Below are 21,254 nucleotides of genomic sequence, written 5' to 3'. Positions count from 1 at the left end.
CCCAGGGGGTTTTGGTACGTTAAGTCCCAGAGCAATTTTGCCTTTTTTTTCTGCCATTTATCAGTCCACTCATTATTCCCCTTTCCTGTAAGCAGTATAGAAATGCAAACAATATATTTTGTTGTTTTTTTTTTTCAAGGAGAGATAGATAGAGCTTTCTTTTGATACCAGAGGTAAATGATTATCTGAAAATCTAGAACGAGTAACCTAGTAAAAACAAGTGAAAAATATGTATAAAAAAAAACCAAACAACACACACCTTTTCAGATATTTCCCCCCCCTGAATCCCAACAGTATTAGTGAAATTGACAGAAAATACCCTTTAAAATTCAGGGGTCCTGAAATACCTAATTGATATAGAATTTCCAGACTTTCCAAGTAGTTATAGGGAACATATTACAAAGGTTTACATTACGTTTTCAAAAGTGTTACATTTTTATATTTTGTATGTTGGGATAAGAAAAAAGAAGCCAAAAATACCTACAAAATTGTTCAACAGCTTCTATATTATAGAAATACTCAATAAGGGTAGTTTTTGTAGTTTTGTGAACATTACAGGTCACAAGATGTAACATGTTGGTATATTGGATCAGGGTGTCTTGCTAGGCCTACACTATTTATGAAGCAGCTTACTAGTCACCCAGGATAACATGTTTCCATATAAGTGTGGGTGTGTGTGTGTGTGTGTGTGTGTGTGCGTATATATGTATATGTGTATATATGTGTGTGTATATATATACCGTATTGGCTCGAATATAGGCCGCACTTTTTTCCCCCACTTTAAGTTTTTAAAGTGGGGGTGCGGCCTATATTCGGGGTCTAGCGCCCGACGCCCGGGACATGCAGTCCCGGGCGCCGGGCAGGCAGCGGGGTTAGGATACAGATCCCCCGCAGCGGTGCAGGGGACCTGCATCCTTCTCCCCGATACGCTCAGACAGCCTCCCCTGCCAGCACTTCCCACGGGGGGGGGGGGTGTGCCGGCACGAGAGGTTATCTAAGCGTTTTACCTCTGCCCACCCCCGACTTACCGGAGCAGACTCCCGGGTGTCTTGCGGGGCCGGCGGGAGACATCTACGCAATACGCGCATGCAACTTCCGGTACCGGTACCGGAAGTTGCATACGCGTATTGCGTAGATGTCCCTCGCCGGCCCCGCAAGACACCCGGGAGTCTGCTCCGGTAAGTCGAGGAGGGGGGGCAGAGGAGGACAGCGGCAGCGTATCGCGGGGAGGGAGGACAGCGGCAGCGTATCGCGGGGAGGGAGGACAGCGGCAGCGTATCGCGGGGAGGGAGGACAGCGGCAGCGTATCGCGGGGAGGGAGGACAGCGGCAGCGTATCGCGGGGAGGGAGGACAGCGGCAGCGTATCGCGGGGAGGGAGGACAGCGGCAGCGTATCGCGGGGAGGGAGGACAGCGGCTGCGTATCGCGGGGAGGGAGTACAGCGGCAGCATATCTCGGGGGGGGGGGACAGAGTGGCAGCATGTTTTTTTTTGGTGCTTTTTTAAAGAAAAAAAACTTTTTCTTTAAAAAAGCACCAAACTTTTAGGGTGCGGCCTATATACGGGGGCGGCCTATATCCGAGCCAATACGGTATATATATATATATATATAGATAGATCTATCTATCTATCTATATATAGATAGATAGATCTATCTATATATATATATATATATAGATAGATCTATCTATCTATATATATATATAGAGATAGATCTATCTATCTATATATATATATAGATAGATCTATCTATCTATATATCTATATATATATATAGATATAGATAGATCTATCTATCTATCTATCTATCTATATATATATATATAGATAGATAGATCTATCTATATCTATATATATATAGATAGATAGATCTATCTATATCTATATATAGATATATATATATATATATATATATAGATAGATAGATAGATCTATCTATATCTATATCTATATATATATATATATCTATCTATCTATCTATCTATCTATCTATCTATCTATCTATATCTATATCTATATATATATATTGGGAAAGCAGTCAACCAGAGTATTGCCTTGGGGTAGGCCAACTGGTGATAGCCCTGATTCAAATAGGCAGACATCAGGTCCCACTCTATCTCCCACATGGGCCAGTCAGGGGGATCAAGGCGATCTTCCTTCACTTTGTAGATTCTGGAGAAGACTACATATCAAATACAAATTTCATTAGGGTCATAAGAGTTCAGAATCAAATGCCTTGGTGGTTGCCATGGTCTTCTTGGATGAAATGTATCATAAATGTAACAATACATACATTAGGCCAGGGATGGAAATTTTTCTTCTGGGAGTCAAGCATGACCAAACACCCGGCTAATATTGTGGCAAAAACTCATTTGGTCACAAGTCCTGTCCAACACAAATTGCTCGATACAGACTAAGCTGCCGGTCCTGATACACAGGAGATTTGTCAGGACTACCGACCACCAGAATACTGTTGGAAGCTATACTGCATGTAAATTCAAACATCTAATCTAAGATTTCTTTCAGACAGTCTCTTTACCAGAATTTGGCAAATTGTGCAGTCAATAGTACTAATTTTACTAGCACACTGTATAGTGATGGTTTGCAAGATAGGCCAAGAAGTGCCCTGAAAATAACTTTTTCAGTTATCGTAAAATTTAAGCCGTGTGCAGCTCAAATAGCTATTGGGGAAAAACACTTTCAAAGTAAGGTTTGTTTTAATGATGTAAACAATGGTTTCATTTGCTGTGTAGTTTGGTTTAATGAGGTGTAAAAAATAAGAGTTTTAGCTTTGTGCATCAAGTTCTTTTTGGACTGTTTTGGATTCTTATTCTGTAAGCTCAGTGAGTGGAATTATGCATCATTATGCATCTTAGATCTACAGAAACTGCTCTACTTGAATCCCATTAAAAGGGGGGAGGGGTACATCGTGAAACAGTTATATAAAGGCTAATATTACACAGCAATAAGAAATCATTGGTTAGACACTAGGAGGTTTAAAGCAACAGACCATCCTAATTACTGTAAAAGGAATGGATGTTCTTAACCTACCACATGAAATGTACACCTCTTTGTACTCTTCAGTTATTTTGTTAAATTAATTTAAATGCTGGAATGCAACCCACAACAACTGAAATACTTCATAGATCTCATATTTTGAGGAGATGTGAGAGGCAGAGAAAAAAAAAAGGAGAGAGAGACAGGGAACAACCAGGAAAAGAAGAAAAATAGGGAAATGGGAAAAACAAATGGGAGAGAAAACAGATAATACATATCCAACTTTATTTATGTGAACAATATCATGCCACTCAATTTATTAGGCTGGGGTAGAGGTTTCTTGAAGCCAGGACTGTTTTCCCTGCATTACAGCATCATAATGGTCAGTGACACCACAGTCACAGCCACAGCCTGGGTACCAAAGCTGCAGTGAATTAGCTCTCTAGTGCATTTGTGTGCTGAATGTGAAGATGGAGAAATATATCTGCTGCTTCATGTTACTTTTTTTTGGTCTTTTCATGACCATCACGGGTAAAGACACAGGTATGTGCCCTATTTATATCATTGTACATTATAAAGCCATAGACCAGGGAGATTGTTTGGATTAAATGGAAAAAAAAACAAACTAATAATAAATGGCTTCATATGGTCACTAGCCTTCACTAGCTTTCATTTGGCCCTCAAAGCCAGTGACTGAATGTTTTCAAATAAGTATAGGAGTAAGAAATAATAAATTCAACAATTGTTTTACAAAGAAGTCCCAGGAACAGATATTAAACAAACCCTTTACAATAACGTATAGAACCTTGATTGATTTGATTCAGAATCCATTAAGATGACAAATATTATTTGTAAAGTAAACCAGTGTCTTATGTTGAATTGCACATTCAAGATGAGTTATCGCCTGTAAAGGAGAATTCTCAGACAAAAAGTGTGGGTAAGCAACCAGATATACAACCTTAAAGTGCAGGAATAGAGCAAATACACCACCAAGAAACAACATTACAGGACATTACACTACTGAGCCTATCATGGGTGCTTTGAATTCACTGACCATTCCCTTTACTCCTATACATTATTGGGTTCATTTCAACTGCACATATTTTGTAGGAATATTGTACGTAACTGTGGGATTTTAAAGGCAGGATATCATCAGCATTGCATGCAACTACTGGGATTCTGCAATACAATACAATTAATTGCGTGTTAATATTATGATTGGGCTCCATTGTAACATATGAAATCCATGAAACCCAGGGAAACGTTTATATCCCTAAATTCCTATGCAACCCTCTGTTTTTATTTTTAGACATGTCTGAAAACCTGAATGTGCGAGATGAGAAGACAGTTAAGGAGATCAAAGAAAGGCTCACCGGTTGGAAAGGTAGGTTTCTCTTGATCATGCATTTAATCTGTTAATAAAGTTAACGTCATGCCTATACTATAACCTGGTTTGGCTCAGTTTGGCTAGAATACAGCCAGCCAAGTATTTCTGTCAGTTACCATCTCAGTTCTGGCAAACGTCTGTACTGACACTCACAAGGACTTTGTGCTAGTAGAAGGAATTTCTTACGCTATGGATACGTTAGCTTAGCTGCATTTACTGCACACAAAGTGATCTACTTTCAATTCCTGTGGTTCACATATGCACCGTCCTTTACACCAGTGTGTACAGCATATCCGTGATATCACACACACATACATCTTTTTGCTACGTAATGAACGATAGGCTAGATTGAGGTGACCTGATTTATTTTTTGTTTGGAAAATCTTATCTTTCACAACTCAATATATTCCTCGGCAAAATACCTATATATATATATATATATATATTTAAAATAGTTCTACTATAAGTAAACTTTTGTATGGTTTCTGTAGGTCATAAGCGACGAACTCTCATCCACCGTTTCAGAGCACCGTTTCGGAGATTCCGGAAAGGTAATGTTGTTTTCTATATTCCAGTTAAAGAATATGAAAGTGGGTGAGTAAGATGTAACACAGACACATTATTTCAACGTTCACACAACTATACCATAACCTACAATATCTAATAGAAAAAAAAAAAAAAATAGAACAAAGCTTTTCTTTAAATCTTTTTTTTTTTACTTTCCACAGCTTTCTACCAACCACCACCTTCTCCAATGGCCAAAAAACAATCACGACAAGGTAAGTGAAAGGATCATTACTGAAATGACATGCTCTGTAAAGTTTAAGAACTCGTTCGCCCATTGCTGTCAACAGATACCCTTCTACTCTTACTCTGCAAGTATGTGTGTATATATATATTTGAAACAGGAAATTATCAGTAACTATATACATACACAAATGCACTGCATCCAGGAAACATTTATGGAAAGCCATATTTATAACGGTTTCAACTTTTTTTTGTGTATTTTCTAATAACTGACATTAAACTATTCCTTTATTTGTTTTCTTAGAGACCCTGGAGGAATATTTTAAAGATGCAGAAGTAGAAAACGGTTTAAACACCGGAAGCATCTGTTTTGTTATAGTTGTCTGCTTCTTCGCTGCCACATGCTTAATTGTCCGTGTGAAACTGTGGCCAAAATCTTTTAGAAGAAAATTGTAAGTATTGCTTTTATTACTCATTTGTCTTTTAATTAATTTCTTCTTCTAAACATTTTATTTTGTCATGTATTTTGTCATGTTACAGGACACCAAAAAGTGAGAACACGGAAGGAAGCGGAGGTAACCCATTTACTCACATTACATAAAACAAATACGATGCAAAAATATGTAGAACTCCTTAGATTTTCAGTGGCTTAGGCACTAAATGCATTGCAGTGGTTAATCCTACTATAATTTGTTATAACTATACATAACGCTGTCTTTTTTTTGTTGTTGTTTTTAGTTTAAATTGAAGACCTGGAAACTGTCTGAAGTCTGAAGGACTTGAAAGAATAACACCTTCTATTGTGATTTCATTTGTATTTCATGTATTAATAAATAGCGTCATTCATTAATTTCTTAATATGTTTCATTCACGGGAAGGGATAGGGATGTAAATTGCGTACATGAAGATAGGATAGGGAGGCCGAAAAACACGCAGAAAAGAAGGTTTGAGACAGAGGTGCTACCAGGTTTCTGTATAAGGGGAAGGTGATCTTTTTGTAAAGATGAAGATTCTGGGGATCACTCTGTGGTCTGTCCAAGGTGCCAATTGGATTTGGTGGTGGGAAAAACACTTGTTCTCTATGCCTACCAACGGCATCACATTTATTGGGAGAGACCAAGCTTCAAGTTATGAAAATCTGGCTGCCAAGCAGTCTAGGCATAGCAAGGCCTCCTTTGTCTTTAGGGAGAGTTAATGTCTCTCTATTGATTTTTTGTTTCCCCTATATAAATTTGAACATTTGTGTCTGCATGTCATCTATATCTTTTTTTGTGTACTGAGATAGGGACTGTGCGGAAGAGGTACAGCAGACAAGACAAGGTGTTCGTTTTCAGTGCATACATGTACCCAAGCTATGATATTGGGTATTACGCTTGTAACTCTTTTTTTCAGAACTAGTTGGTGATATTAGTTCCTAGATATTATATTGTGTTTGCCCTTTACTGAAATGCAATCTATGGTGAATCATATCTACCGTATTTGCTCGATTATAAGACGACCCCCCCAAAATCAAAATATTAATTTAGGAAAACAACAAAAAGCCTGAATATAAGACTACCCTATAGGAAAAAAGTTTTACTAGTAAATATTAATTCATGTAAACTAATTTTCATATTTAATAAAAGCTATGATTGAGAAAAATATATTTTTGATTTCCTTTTATTTGCCAACCTGCCCCCCCAGTTATGCACATCTGCCCCCAGGCTTGCCACTCAGCCCCCAGAAATGCCACTCTGTCCCATGAGGTGCCTTTTAACCCTCTATATGCCACTCTGCCTCCAGAAATGTCTTATACCCTCCTATATGCCACTGTGCCCCATGATATGCCTTTTAACCCCCTATATGCCCCATGATATGCCTTATACCCCTATATGCCACTCTGGCATATAGGGGGTTAAAAGGCATATCATGGGGCTGAGTGGCATATAGGGGGTTAAAAGGCATTTCTGGATATATATATATATATATATATATATATATATATATATATACTGCTAACAGCAATCACACTCCTATCAAGCAAAGGCAGCCAGTACATGCTGGAACCTGGGGATGTTAGAAGTGTGATTACAGCCTCCCTATGCCATGCTACCACCCCCACCCCCTTACACATCCATGCTATCACACACACACACTCATTCACAAACATTTAAATACCCATTCATCAAAATGAATCACACATACACACACAAGCTCAAACCCACCACCCCCTTACCCGAACTGCAGATCTCCCACTCGCAGAGTTCTGCAGGGGCCCGGCTGTGCAAGCAACTTCTCTGGCCCCGCCCCCAGAGGAAGGAGGGGGGAGGTAGAGTTATGTGAGGACTGTGCTAGCTTCCTGTTCTCCTGCTGCTAATTGCAGACACGCTGCTCGCGATCAAAGCCTGGTAAGCAGCACGGCCGAAGCAGAATGAGGTCTGATTAGAAGACGACCTCGATTATAAGACGAGGGGTATTTTTCAGAGCATTTGCTCTGGAAAAAACCTTGTCTTATAATCGAGCAAATACGGTATTTTGCTAGATTTATGTATAACGTCTAACATTTAGCTGTGTTTATTTTATATCCCCAAATCTTGGAGTTGGTAAAGATTTAGTAGAGAAATAATCAGGGTAAGCAGAATGTTATCTGCAAAGAGGCTTCATTTGTACTGTTGGGCATCTACCCTAACTTCAGTAATATCCCAGAGTGACCTTATTGCTGCTGCCAGCGGTTTTAAATAAAGTGCGAAAAGTAAGGGGGAAGGGGGCATCCCTGTCTCCCTGTTACAAATTTTTCTGACTACTCCCATCATAAAGTTTGAAAAAACTCAGCGGATGCTTTCTCCTGTGTCGTAATCCAAGAGATACTTGTGCTATCAATTATTTTAACTATGTTTTGTGTATTACATCTTGGCTCAACAAAAGGTTAAGTTTCCCTCTAGCACATCCTTTAACAGGGTAACTTTACGTTGGGCTTCTAGGGCAGATAGCATATCCGTCTGCTTTTGTATAGCTTCCTGTCTCCTCTTTCTACGTCTTGCCACTATCTTGATAAATGATCCTCGGTTAAAGGCTTTGTGTGCCTGCAAAATTAAGTGTATCTCGGTGTCTTGTATTCTATTTATGTAAGTGTCTCTCAACATTCACCACTGTCATGTCTGCCAGAAAAAAAAACTCATCCGATCTCCAGTTTGATCTTGATGCTCCTGGAGTAGCAATTGGGAGTCTGCACTCTACTGACCCATGGTCCAACCAAGATATGTAGTGCATTATAGATGAGATTGAAGATCTGGCCAGAGCTGGAATGCAGAACAAAAAATAAATTCTGGACTAGGAGGTTTGAGAGCGTAAAAAAAAGGATAATCTAAGGTTTTTTTGATTCATGAGTTTTCAGACATCTGTTAATGCTAAGGTCTTCACAAAGTATTTTAAACATTTAGAGTTGTGAGGGATGGGTACTCTGCCTCCTACTATCAACAGGTGGTTACGGAGAGGAATCAGAAGATATGTGAGACAAGTGCAGAATTGTTTAGAGATACAAGAGTGTAGATGTTCAGGAAAGCCACTGGTCGTCTGCCCAAGGAAGGGACCCAGTCTGTTTGATTTAACTGATTGGGCATGGGAATTCCAATGAGTTTTCAATGAAGATGCTAACCCTGTTCTTTTGGCTTTGGTGAGAGCCATATAAGTTTTAAACTAACGTTATCCCAAAAAGTAGGCATATTATGTGTCCTTAAGTGGGTCTCTTGTAGTAGTAAAATATGTATTTTTGTGGTATATTGAGGCCTCTGACATTGTGGGATATAATGTTACTATCATTATTGATAAAAGTTGTGGGATACGGTTTAGGTTGGTGTTGAGAATCTTCACTTGCAGCCTTGTAATCCCCCCTTTTATCATAATACTGTCAATCCAGTCCAACTGAGGTGATACTCTCGAGTCCCATTATCCTTAAGAAAAAGAAGGGGCAGGTAAAGTGGTAGAGAGCGAGGGAAGAAAAGAAAGGAGGGCAATAGAATTTAACGCAAGAAACATGTGTAACTTGAGTCCTCTATAACAAAACTTTTCAAACTCCTCTGGAATCCGGGCTTTCTACTTACATCCTCCTTAAGCCGGTGACTCCCAGTGTTGCCACTGCGCTTAACCAATATTAGTGGAGGGCACTGTACCTGGGGCAACACCTAGAGATGTGTGGTAACTTTCCTGCAATGGACAGCTGAAGGACTGGATTAAGTGACAGTAAAGTTAAGCGCACAACATCATTAGCCCACTGGACAGTCCTGACTTACATATGCCCTTGTTGACTATTCCTGTTAACGAAAAAGTAGGACAAAGTTACACTGTGATTGAGCGTATGGCAGAGAGGTGCAGGAATAGCCCTAAAACTAAGGTAGCCAACATGCAGTAGTTATTGTCTGCTACTATCAATCAGCACATCATCTACATTGATCTGCCTAAGGCTTTAGGACCTCTTCATTGCCAGTGAAGTTAAAGGGTTATCAACCATGATACAAACTCACATGGTTCAGCTAAATTTTCTAGTTCCTACCTATTTTCTTGGCTTTTAAAAACAGAGGAATTGCAACCAAGCACATCCCATACCACTTTCTATTAATTTCATTGTGTACAATTCGAGAAAAGGATGCAACGAACTACATACTAGGAAGAGATCGTTTTAAGACTGTTCTACTTCCGTGCTGCTCATTTAGCTCAATGTAAGAATAGTAGAAACAAGGCTAGAAGCTGAATGGGTAGGCGTTATTTTTTTAACATCTGTCTACACAAGTGTGTATATTTTTTGCATTACATTTGCAAGTCCTTTTTTCCGTGGTGGCCACAGCCATGTTCTGGTAGCCATATTGGCAAACATTTTAGAAGACTACCTTGGTGACCTGAGGATATGTATAAAGGTTAATATATTACAACATGATTAAAAAGCATACATAAAAAGCATTTAAATATGTGCAACATTAAATCAATATCATATTACAATTCCGACTTGACATAAACTCGAAATACTAACAAATGCAAAATTTTAAATAGTAAAAACACAAAAGTAGAAGGAGTATTTTGAATTTGTTTTGTTTACTGACATATTTGTATAAGCACATTTGTATAGGATTTATTTTAGCTTTTACTCTGTTTAAAAAATAAAAATGGAATTTCAGTTGTTATCCACGATGTATTAAATTATGCAAATACATCCAGAAAATTAATTCTGAATAAAGAGCAGTTCTATGGCTGCAAGCTGTGTAATTAGATCTGTACTGTACAGTTCAAAGCCAAGCCTGTTCTTGTTCACATTACTACGTGAAGGTCTTCTTAGGAAGGAAAAATGTTAAATTACAGCCTATGAAAAAGAAAAAAAGACAACAAAAGCCACCTGGATTGATGTTGTAAAAGTAAAGATTTTGTTTCAACAATGAGAAAAAATGCTGGCGATTTTTACCATTTAGACTGGTTGGAGCTTGCAGGCCCATGCTTTTCCCAAGTCCTATCCTTTAGTGATGTCACTGAATACGCGGGATAAAGTGAAAAACCCTTAATTTTTGTCTGTAAACGTGATTGTTATATGATGATTCTTTAAAAGAAAATGAACAGCAAGACACCTTGCCAACAAATGCTGCCATAATAACTTGTGTAAGTTGGTCATGGTCACACAAACAAGAAAATATATGCAGACTTTGAAGGAGATGTTCCAAGATACCTAAAGAAGACTGCAAACAAATCTGTTGGGCAGTATGGCTAAAGGCGAGACTGGGATGAGAGAGGAGATAAGGCCAGATGCTCGCCTTACTAGAAAATCTACTTCAAGGTGCTTAGTTGCAGAGTCATGAGGTCTCCCCACTGTCGACAAAAAGTGTGGCAGTAGGGCATCCCAAAAAACTGGGCTGCTCTGCACACACTTGGGAGATACGTTCTTGTCTATTCTAACAATAGCTGAATTTTTACCTGAGGACTAAAACTACCAACCCCATGATTATTTATCACAAAGATTGTTTAGTAGCGTAGTAATCATACTGTGTTAGGAGAAGCATTATTAACCGCAAATCTATACCCACCAGACAGGTGCAATAGCCAGATCGCCACTCAACAATGGTTATGGTGGGGTAAAGGCGATGGAAAACCCTTCCACATAAAATTAAGGGGATGGCAGAAGTTATTTTATTGGTATTACCGGTAATTTTACTGTTGCAGAAAATGTGATTGTTATTAGAGAGTAAATATATCCTGACTGATGATATTATAACTCATCTCTTTCCAAGCAGGGATTCCAACAGTGGTAAACCACTAATTTGTATACTCAGATATCATTAACAGTGCAATGTGAAGTGACTCCAGACTGTGTAACTTGATAATCTTTAGATTCACCCCAAAACTGCAAAACTGGTGCAAACAACATGAGAGATCCCAAACCATGGAAATAATGCCCCATTTTATAGTATGTGTGCAGGGTAATTGTAAATGTGAGAGCTCATTATTATTATATATATATATTGATCCCTGATTTATGTCTGGGCTAGTTGCCTAAAGGGGCATTAGCCAATAGTTAAAAGAAAGCTAAAAGGTTATTTGGCTTAGAGATATTACAGTATCAGTTGTACATCTGTTTCAAGTCTATGAACATTCACCCCAAAAGATTCAAATATGCTGCAATAAAGTATTTGGTAGCTCACTGTAAATCATACATGTCCAGATGAGTCCAGGTCATGTCTTTAAACATGTGCAATGGAATACAGTCCCAGCACTAACATCATGAGATGTAGCACTATGATGATGTGAACATAATGTATTTTTAGTTTATAATGTTTTATGCCCCCCTATCTGGGCACCTTTCTTGTTTTCCTTATTATCTGCTGGGGCTTCAGCTGAAATTTCTTTCCCCTGTTGTATAGACTCCTTAGTCTGTTTTCAATACAATGTGATTGGATCTGCTTAAGGTACTAAGGTAGCAGTTTTCTTTAACAGAGCAGACACACAAAACAAATCGCATAGGAAATATAACATTATACAAATGGAAGGGGAGATGGACTTCACTTGCTTCTGGTACATTAGTATTAAAGTTAAAAATAGGTTTATTCATCAAGTTTTAAAACGAAGCAGTTTATAAGACAACACCCTTCAATCAAAATGTCATACTCAGTCAAGAGTCAACAAAAAAACAAAAAAGTAATATGTATTATTGTGGGAGTCCATGATGCACCTTCCAAAACTGTGACTATATTACAATTATCTGTCTAAAATAGATTATTACTCAATCCAGTGATTCAAATGCCTGGTTGAGAGGCAAGAAAACATTACTGATGATCAGTCATGCATCAGCTATTTCACTTGATCTATCCTGTTATGCTCAGGAGAACATTGGATGGGTTTTACCTAGAATTACCTTGACAATCAATATGCATGCATTATTCCAACGAAGACACTTCTCTGGTTATTGGTCATGTGGTGTGTCCATCACTATGGAACACCCTTGACCTCAATTATTAATTTATGGCTGAACAAGTGAACTCACAAAAATATTTACAAAAAAAAAATGATCAGCATACATGATTTTTTTCTCCCTTTTCACTAAGCATTGACCCCCTTTATTGTTGTTTTTTTTTTTTATGTTAAATAAAAATAAGTATTGTTCCAACAAGACTAAACAAATATCCCTGTGTGTTAGGCGGGACCTACTCTAACAATCTTTACAACAATTAACTTAAGAGGACATTATTTAGCTACTTATAGCTTCTTACAGGCATACCTGGGAAGTTTTGGGCTCTGGCTACCCAGAGCCTACTCTTGTGGGACTCTGCCAGGACCTACCCATCAGTAGGTGGTCCACTGAAGTCATGGGCAGTCCTATGACATTGGTGGGTGTTACTGCTGATGTCATTGGATATTCTCAATGATGTTGAGGGACACATCCTCATTTAAGGAGGAAATGGGCAAGGAGTAGGGGTGTCTTCGGGCATACTTATAGGACCAGTGCTCTTAAACACGTTGACCACATCCCTTCTTGGTGTGGTTGCGTATGTGGGAGAGATTCATATTTTTGAAGGAAGAAAACATTTGCTTCATTTTTTGGGGGGGGGTGATTTATTGCAATGTATTTACAAAAAGATAATTATTTGAAGATTAAACAAAGAATGTATATTAAAATACTTGCAGTAGTTGTGAATATGCATTCTTCTATGGTAATACACTGCATAATGAAGTGACTTATCTGAAATGTTTGATAAGAATAAACAATATGCCACTAAATGAGGGTATTGTGTGCTCAATACTGTTAGCACAAAGATGATATCTAAGTTCTATTAACAGTATATAGGAAAATATTAATAACTTAACAAGTCATTCTCACATATAGTCACCTATACAGTTTTCCCTCCATTTTCATTAACAATTTTGTTTATTCTTCTTGTCTTCACATATTAGACTTAATCTGGTCGATTCTTTAAATGCAAGATTCCTAGGTCCTGTGGATGCAAAACAAGCCTAAATCGTCACCCCTCCACCACTGTGTTTGACAGTTGGCATTAAGTTTTTGAGTTGATATGCTGTGTTTGGTTTTTCTCCAAATGTGGCACTGTGCCAAACATCTCCACTTTGGTCTTGTCTGCCCAGAGTACATTATTCTAGAAGTATTGTGGTTTTTGTTCAGATGCAACTGCCTTGAATCTTTTCCACTTTCTAATAATGCTCCAGACCAGTGAACTGCTAAAACTTCGGATGTTCTAGAGGTGGTCACACTTGCTGATGATCAATAAATCAATGACATTTGATTAGCAGCACCTGTTTGGTTCTTAGCATATTTTTTTTTTACTATATGCAAGCAATGGATATTTTTTCATGTAATAAATTGTGATTTTGTTTAACTTCCTGCTCCTCGATCTGCTACACTTCCATATTCTGACCTGGGGATTATAACGAAGGATCAAGACGTTTTTCACTGTTGGTCCCACGTAGGTCTCCCAGTGCCTACACTGATGAGCGGCTTCACTACTCACCCATATGTGAGTTTTATACTGTGGCCTGGGCACCAGCTGTGTTTAAATTACTTTGCAATATTGTACTATTCGTGTGTATTTTTTTTTTGTCTTTTATGTATACATGTTCCTGGGTTAAGTGAATCTTCAGTTTATATTTTTCTTTCACATTGGGTGAATTTATTACGTTTGTACAACATACTATTATAATTATTATTTGTGATTGTTTATGCATGTTTGTGGTCCATGTGTTGAGGTTGCAGGACACCTTAAATTAATATGTATAATTAAGCGATTTTAGCACTCTTTTTTTGCTCATAAATAATATATGTTTCTAGAGGTAATTAGAGTGACTATTTGATCGTAATGACATTATATTGTTATAATGTGGTGTTACTATGTTATATTTTATAGTTAGAATACTAACACCACATTATTCTTTCAACAAAAAATACAATATTTCTACTTGGAAGTTAGGTGTATGATATATCAATAACTGTTGCGGGAATGAAATAACACATGGACAAAACTTCTTGAAAGTAAAACATACAAAGTGCTACAAAATGTCTAGGTTTCCCAAAGCAGGTGTTTCACGGTCAGCTGCAGTAGCATCATTTTGTTTTATATACGATTCCTAGGCATGGCTAGCAGTAATTTGAGCTTGGAAAATAGTTTGTTGCTGTGTAAAGTCTGAGCTGAGACTTCATTTCTAGAAGTGACACACTGAAGATGAGTTGTAGCTGTGATATAAGAAGATTAGTATCCATATAATCATATTATAAAAATGCCCCTACTGTGGAAGAGACACAAAAGTAACATAAAAGACTGGGTGATAAAAACAAACAGCAGGGCAGAAGCATCAAAAGGATCTTAAGAGGCATAATAATAAAACGTAGTTCTCTTGACACAAATAGTTGGCAGGACATGTGTTGTAACATTTGGGTTACAATGATCCCGGTTTATGGAGAAGAAGGAGTTGCTATACTTCTTACCAGCTGTTTCAGCTCACTGAAGATATAAAACAGACTGTTAAGGGGGAAAATACCTTATCAACCAAAAAAAAAACCAAAGAACAAAATACAAAATGCCAGTTTAAAAGCATGTGTTCATACCACAGTCTACCATATTTCCTTTCAGGTCATGTCAAAAGGGCTTTTGAAAGCATTATTCATTATAGTCCTAAATTATTGGGAAAAGAGCTGATTGTCAAATGATTGTCCTATCAAGAATATTTTAGGCACTAAGCAAGATAAATGATTCTCAAAACTTTCCACAAAATGGGAAGGGGGAGTATACATTTGGTCCTGTTTATACTTAAATTTAATCGGACTGAGAAAAATCTGATTTGCCTTTTTTTATAAACTAATCTAACAATAAATTAGCCTTGTACGAATTTGGTTACTTGAATATGATTGCACAAGTGTCACATTTAATACATCACAGAAGAATCAGACTAATAAATATAATGCCGCAAGCTAAAACAAAAAGTTAAAGATGTCCAGAAAAAACACCGGGGTGAGTGGGGTTATTTTGTGGGGCTTGATTTTTGTTGGGGCAACAACCGACGGGCTTGTGACCATGCTAAAAATCCACGTTTGTCACAATCATGCAAGAAACCTTGGTTTTTATAAGTCATCCATTACGATTGTTATTATCCATCTTTGTACCTTACACAGGAGGTGGTGGCTCACGGGGAGCGAGAATGATAAAGCTGCGCATGCATTTGGTAATTCAAAGTGAAGCCTACAAATGAGATGTCTCATTAGCTGGAGCAGATGGATAAAAATTAAAGGCTGAATCGCCAACTTTTAATTTCCCAGTAGCCAGGAAGAGCTCGGAGTCTTGCAGAGTACAACTGTTGAAAAACCAACATGAAAAGATTTTCTCCATCTGTCATAACACATGCCGGAGTGAAATACAACTACCACCCACTGTACTTTCTTTTTGGAAATGCGGAATGTGTATTAAACACAGGAAGATACAACGGTACCCATATATAATCATTTAAACTAGTTTAACATCAAGACAGTTGGCATTTAAACAAGCAAAATGAAGATATCCCGCCTGGACTCTGAAAGAAAATACTCTCTTTTTGTGACAGCCACTCCTGTCTCCAAGGCATGAATGCCCCAGCACCACAAATTAAAATGTATATCGAAACATTTGAAATGAAAGAACTCACTCCTTGACACCTCCCTGGGGCAGATTTGAAAATAACCTTTCATATTTCTTCGAAGCAGCCTTTAATAATTTCTGTAACTTGCTTAAGCTTGACGTTTATACATTCTATTGTAAAATCCTTGCTTAAGAGAAGAATTGAGAGGGTAAAACCCCAAAGCTATAACTTTTTATAAGGCACCATTCAACTTTTACTACAGGGACCACTTATTATAATAAGGAATAACTCTCTGGTGTTCTCATGCAATAATGTATTTTATTTCCATCCCATACTACATGTGCATATACATACACACACACACAGGCATATATAAATATATCACACATGTGCCTACAGCTGCTGTTCTGTTTGCTAGATCTACTGCTGCATCCTCAAAGGTAGAATGTTTGTGATCCCTAAAATAATATGTTCCTGCCACTTGTACAAAAGAGTCTTGCATGATATCTGACCTCTAGCAAATACTGTATTTTTTCCTATTTCATGTAAAAATGTATACAAAAAAAATTAGTGTCGCAATATGCTAAAGATTCTTCTATGGTTCTTCATGTAGACTGATAAAGGAAAAATACCCATTATACCATTTTACACACAAATGAATATATATATATATATATATATATATATAAGGTGATGCCCTTGACAAATGCTATCTAATCTAAGCACAAGGATAGTCCCCTTTTACATGATACAAGATGTACTACTGCAGCTGACCTCCCTGATCTACATTTTACAGTTTAAAATTCAATGTAAACCAGCAGTCACATTCAGTTAATTTTACTGTTCCCATACAGAACGTAACACTAAATTAACTTGCAGCGGCTGTCTCAGCTATAAAATAATGCTTTACTAAGTATTCCAGGGATAACATAAATCATGAGAGATTTCTGTAGGATTGCAGATAAGAACTTTGCATTATCGCTCTTGAGATATGGTAGCGTGCGTGTATGGATACGTTGTTAATTGTACAGAACAGTAGGCACGCGGCTACAATTAACATGACAAAAAGAGAAATTAAGGTGGTGAATATGAAGTATATATTCAGCAACAGCTGAGTGCTTTGAGCATTACAATAGGACTTCCCTATGAAACTAACTTTACTGAATCCATTCTCAAACCAGCAAGGCTAAATGTCAGAAGATCTTGGGCCAATTTGCCAATTCCCATAGCCAAGACTAGCATATCTGGGAACATTCATGGTTTTTACAGCAATCTATAACAGAATCACTGTATCTCGTATTTTAGAGAAGAAATGGTTTCCTGGGCATCCCCAATTACGTGCTCACACATAGGAGTGTTTAAAGGAAACCGGTATCATTTCTGGGACCTCTAAATCTCTGGAGGAGCATGATCCTGGGCCAGTCTGGCTCAAACTCCTTACCCCTTGTCTTTCATTTTCCTCATGCATTAATTTAAAAGTTGTAACTTCAAAGAAATCTTAATCACACTGAACCTTAAACAAGGCTGCAGATGTGACTAATTATGAATATTTTTAATGCAGAAAATGCCAACTTTAACAATTATTTACACCATTTAAACACGTGTTTACATCACCGTTGCATAATTGACACTCAACTGAAAACCCATACACCGCTTAAAGCTTGATAACAAATAAAACACATTACAATATTTTCAGAGGTCGCCTGGCACATGCATATTTAAAAAATATAATATTTGGTCTTGTGCCATATTAAGCATGGCCATCTGTTTCAGTTGGCTTTCAATACATTAGTATTCACTATGCAGGAACGTGTAAAATATTATTTTGTAATATTAGCTAATAAAGATACCATCAGTCTACAGCACTTACCTCAAATTTATTTTCCTAATCATTTTTTTTCAATCATAGCTACATATTGAGGCTGAAAAAAAAGAGCTAAGTACACTAAACCTATGACAGATATTCTTAAATCCCATTGTTCCAACTGAAAAAACGAAAAAGGATTGCAATTTTGTCCAGGAGGAGAAAAAAACTTTTTTCCAATTACATTCGCCTTGGAAACATTTCCTTCAGGTAAGTGTCCACATTATCAAAAACTTTATTTAGTATGTCCTTTTAACAATGAATTTTTACCTCAAATGCCAATAATGCTTACAATGAAACTGGCATTTAACCGACTGTGGCCCCATTATATATACCTCTAAGAGTGGACATATCAGTGAATAGAAAACACTAGCTGAAGTAAGTCAATCAGGGCATATTAGGATGACTTATTGACCCAAAGCATAATAAAGCATTGTATGTATAACTGTCAGTACTACATCAGAAGAATGGTTAAAACAATAAACTTGAGCCATTTCTAGTGTATTAGCAACGCTACTTAAATATCAATTAAACAATCCTACCTGTCTCCCGGCTTTAATTTCTTTCAGAACATTTTCATAGCAGACTTCTTCTGTATCATGGAGTTGCTGGGTCTAAATAACAAAGCCAAAAAAATACATGGTAAGACAGATTGTTAGCTATTGCTAGAAAAAGTTTATCGTGATCTGTAGATCTCACTGCAGCCCAAGTATTGATAGGGAATGATAATTAACGTAGGATAAAAAATAATAAGTATAAATAATTAATGCCACTTTATAAGAATCCATTATCGGCTATATACAGTGTTAAATAAAAACATAGGACACTTCACTCCGGTGGATTTTTATGTAGCCTTTTAAGCCTGTGTTATAATTTAAAAAAATCATAATGACGCACTACATGGAAAAGGCAAGTAAAGAACATATTTCACATAATGATTTAAAATGTCAACTTTGGTTCAACATAAAATCTTCTATGATTGTAGATGAACAGTAAATATCTTTTATGTAAGCCATAGCAACTGCACTGGTTTACCAAGAACATGTCAAAAATATGTTTTCCTGCTAGATTATTGCAATTGGGTTTGCTATTGTCTATGTTTCTTTTCGCTGTTCATTGATACGAGTCAAAAAACACTAATGGCAAGCGACAGATTTGAATTAGAATATAAAACAGTTAATTGCTGCATACAAAAAGATGAATAATAGATTACAACAATTATTTTTATATATTTTGTTAAACTTGGAACATTGAGAATTAGCATCTGTAGTTTTCAGAATAGATGGATAAAATGCTATCTTTCAGTAAACTGGTTATTCTATTTTTTGTTCCTTTTTTCAGGGATCTAGATATATAGAATATATATATCTATAGATTATAGACACTAACATGTCCATCAGACTGAGCTGGATTCCTGCTTGTACATTATGTTAAAAAAAGTCCTTATTCCGCATCACATGGCACTGCTCTTGGGAGCAATTGTTCACTTTATCAAGTATCTTATATGCAATGATAGTAAAAACACAAGCTATGATTACCCACACATCTTATTTGTTTAACACAATATATACACAATGACAAACTCCCACGAACCTGCTAAAGGTCTCTTATACCTATACCTCTCGGATTATTTTTACGAGGGAGTTAAAGATCATCAGTGCTAGATTCAACACCACCTGTTGCAAACAGTGATAATGCCAAGGTTAAATGAACCGCAATTAAATCATATCGCTTTATTCACACACTGCCGAGCATTTTGATGGAAGATTTAGTAGCTTTAGGTAGTTAACAAATTTACAGGAAAAAGCAGTAAAATATTGGACTATACAGAGGAAAGGAAAACGTGGCATACACAGCATACAAGAGCTTTTGTCGGTGATCCTTAAAAGGCACCTTCTTCAGTAAAAGTAACCGGTAAAACCAAAAATATTTGGTTTCTGCAACAGAAACAGGAAATTTTGAACCCTTCCATACCAAAGCAAACGAGCATATGTATAAAGACACTGATCATTCTATTATAAGGTGATCAAGCAGCTAAAAACACAACTTTATAAATGATTTTCCACTCACCGTAAGAGTGTTGTATACCTTTTCACAACCAGTGTTTATCAGAGGACTAAGGGCTATGTTTACAGACTTTGCCATTGGCAAAATGCATGTAATTGGCTTCTTGAGCAATCGCATGCATGGCAGTGCCTCCTGTGGGCTGATGCATATCTGCCCGAGTCTCCGGGCGCGCATTAGCAGTGGTTCTGCCACCAATCTCAGATGCAATTAGTCATGATCGGTGATCGCAAAATTACATCCTCTATTATAACTCCAACTTGCATACATTTTCCAAAGCAGGTCTTCTATGCTTTCCATCGAGAGCTATATTACCCTTCCCTCTATCTTTCTATATATCTGTTTGCTCTTGTTAGAATAATCCAACAAAAAGGGAGGCTGCAATACAAATCACCATTACAACTGCAGTCTGCAGCATGCTGAAATAGATTGTATTGCTTTGCTCCCTTGTGCATGAAGCCATTCAAACTAGAACCGAAAATAGCTCTGAGATATTATAGAAGCTGGTTCTCCATACATCTACGGTCCTATAAAAAAAGAAAATAAAAAACCAATATCTGTCATGGCATCTTCAGTTTGGGAGTTTTTAAGAAACCCAAATTCCAAGAAGATTGGGTTTATAATGAAAAAGGTTTATTCTAATAAAAATAAAAAAACAAATTAATAAAGTAATATTGTATATGTCTCCATGTTTGTATATCGACTTTCAAAAACATGTTATCAGGTGTCATAAAGACTAGTGTAAATGATGCATTCCCCTAGACTGCACAATGACTATAGGGTATTCCATTGTGCGACAATACAGAAAGCTCTGAAAATCACAAGCATGCTGCGCCCTTGTATTGTCAGTTGGATTATTCATATATTAAAGGAAAAAAATGTTCAAAGAAGTTCAAATATAAATTTGGTTACAAACAATATGTGCTTGGTTTCTTGTTTTCCGTGACAAAGCAAGCATCTGTTGATTTGTATTTTTGCTTACTAATTTGGCTGAGAGAAAAATGACTGCGAACCTGATGGTCTGTCCAAATGGATACTCAAAAACAGTGGGAGAATATCTAATCCCATTTAATATCAATGTAATTATTGTTGACTGCCAATAACGCTGGTAGCTAAGGCTAATATT

The 21,254-nt window shown here is 37.2% G+C and overlaps 1 protein-coding gene across 1 annotated transcript in view; it reads right to left on the bottom strand.

Moving 5' to 3' along the window:
* The window catches only part of ASCC3 (activating signal cointegrator 1 complex subunit 3), a 255,188-nt gene that overhangs the window by 120,743 nt on the left and 113,191 nt on the right, over positions 1-21,254 (bottom strand). The window contains exon 13 of the mRNA XM_053461329.1: positions 18,607-18,678. Coding sequence (XP_053317304.1) covers positions 18,607-18,678 — 72 coding nt within the window. The remainder of the gene's footprint in view (positions 1-18,606; positions 18,679-21,254) is intronic.

This window comes from Spea bombifrons, chromosome 3 (genome assembly GCF_027358695.1).
Source record: "Spea bombifrons isolate aSpeBom1 chromosome 3, aSpeBom1.2.pri, whole genome shotgun sequence".
In the NCBI taxonomy this organism is placed as follows: Eukaryota; Metazoa; Chordata; class Amphibia; order Anura; family Pelobatidae; genus Spea; species Spea bombifrons.
The sequence above is the reverse complement of the archived record's forward strand: the minus strand, read 5'-3'. Positions and strand labels throughout refer to the sequence as shown.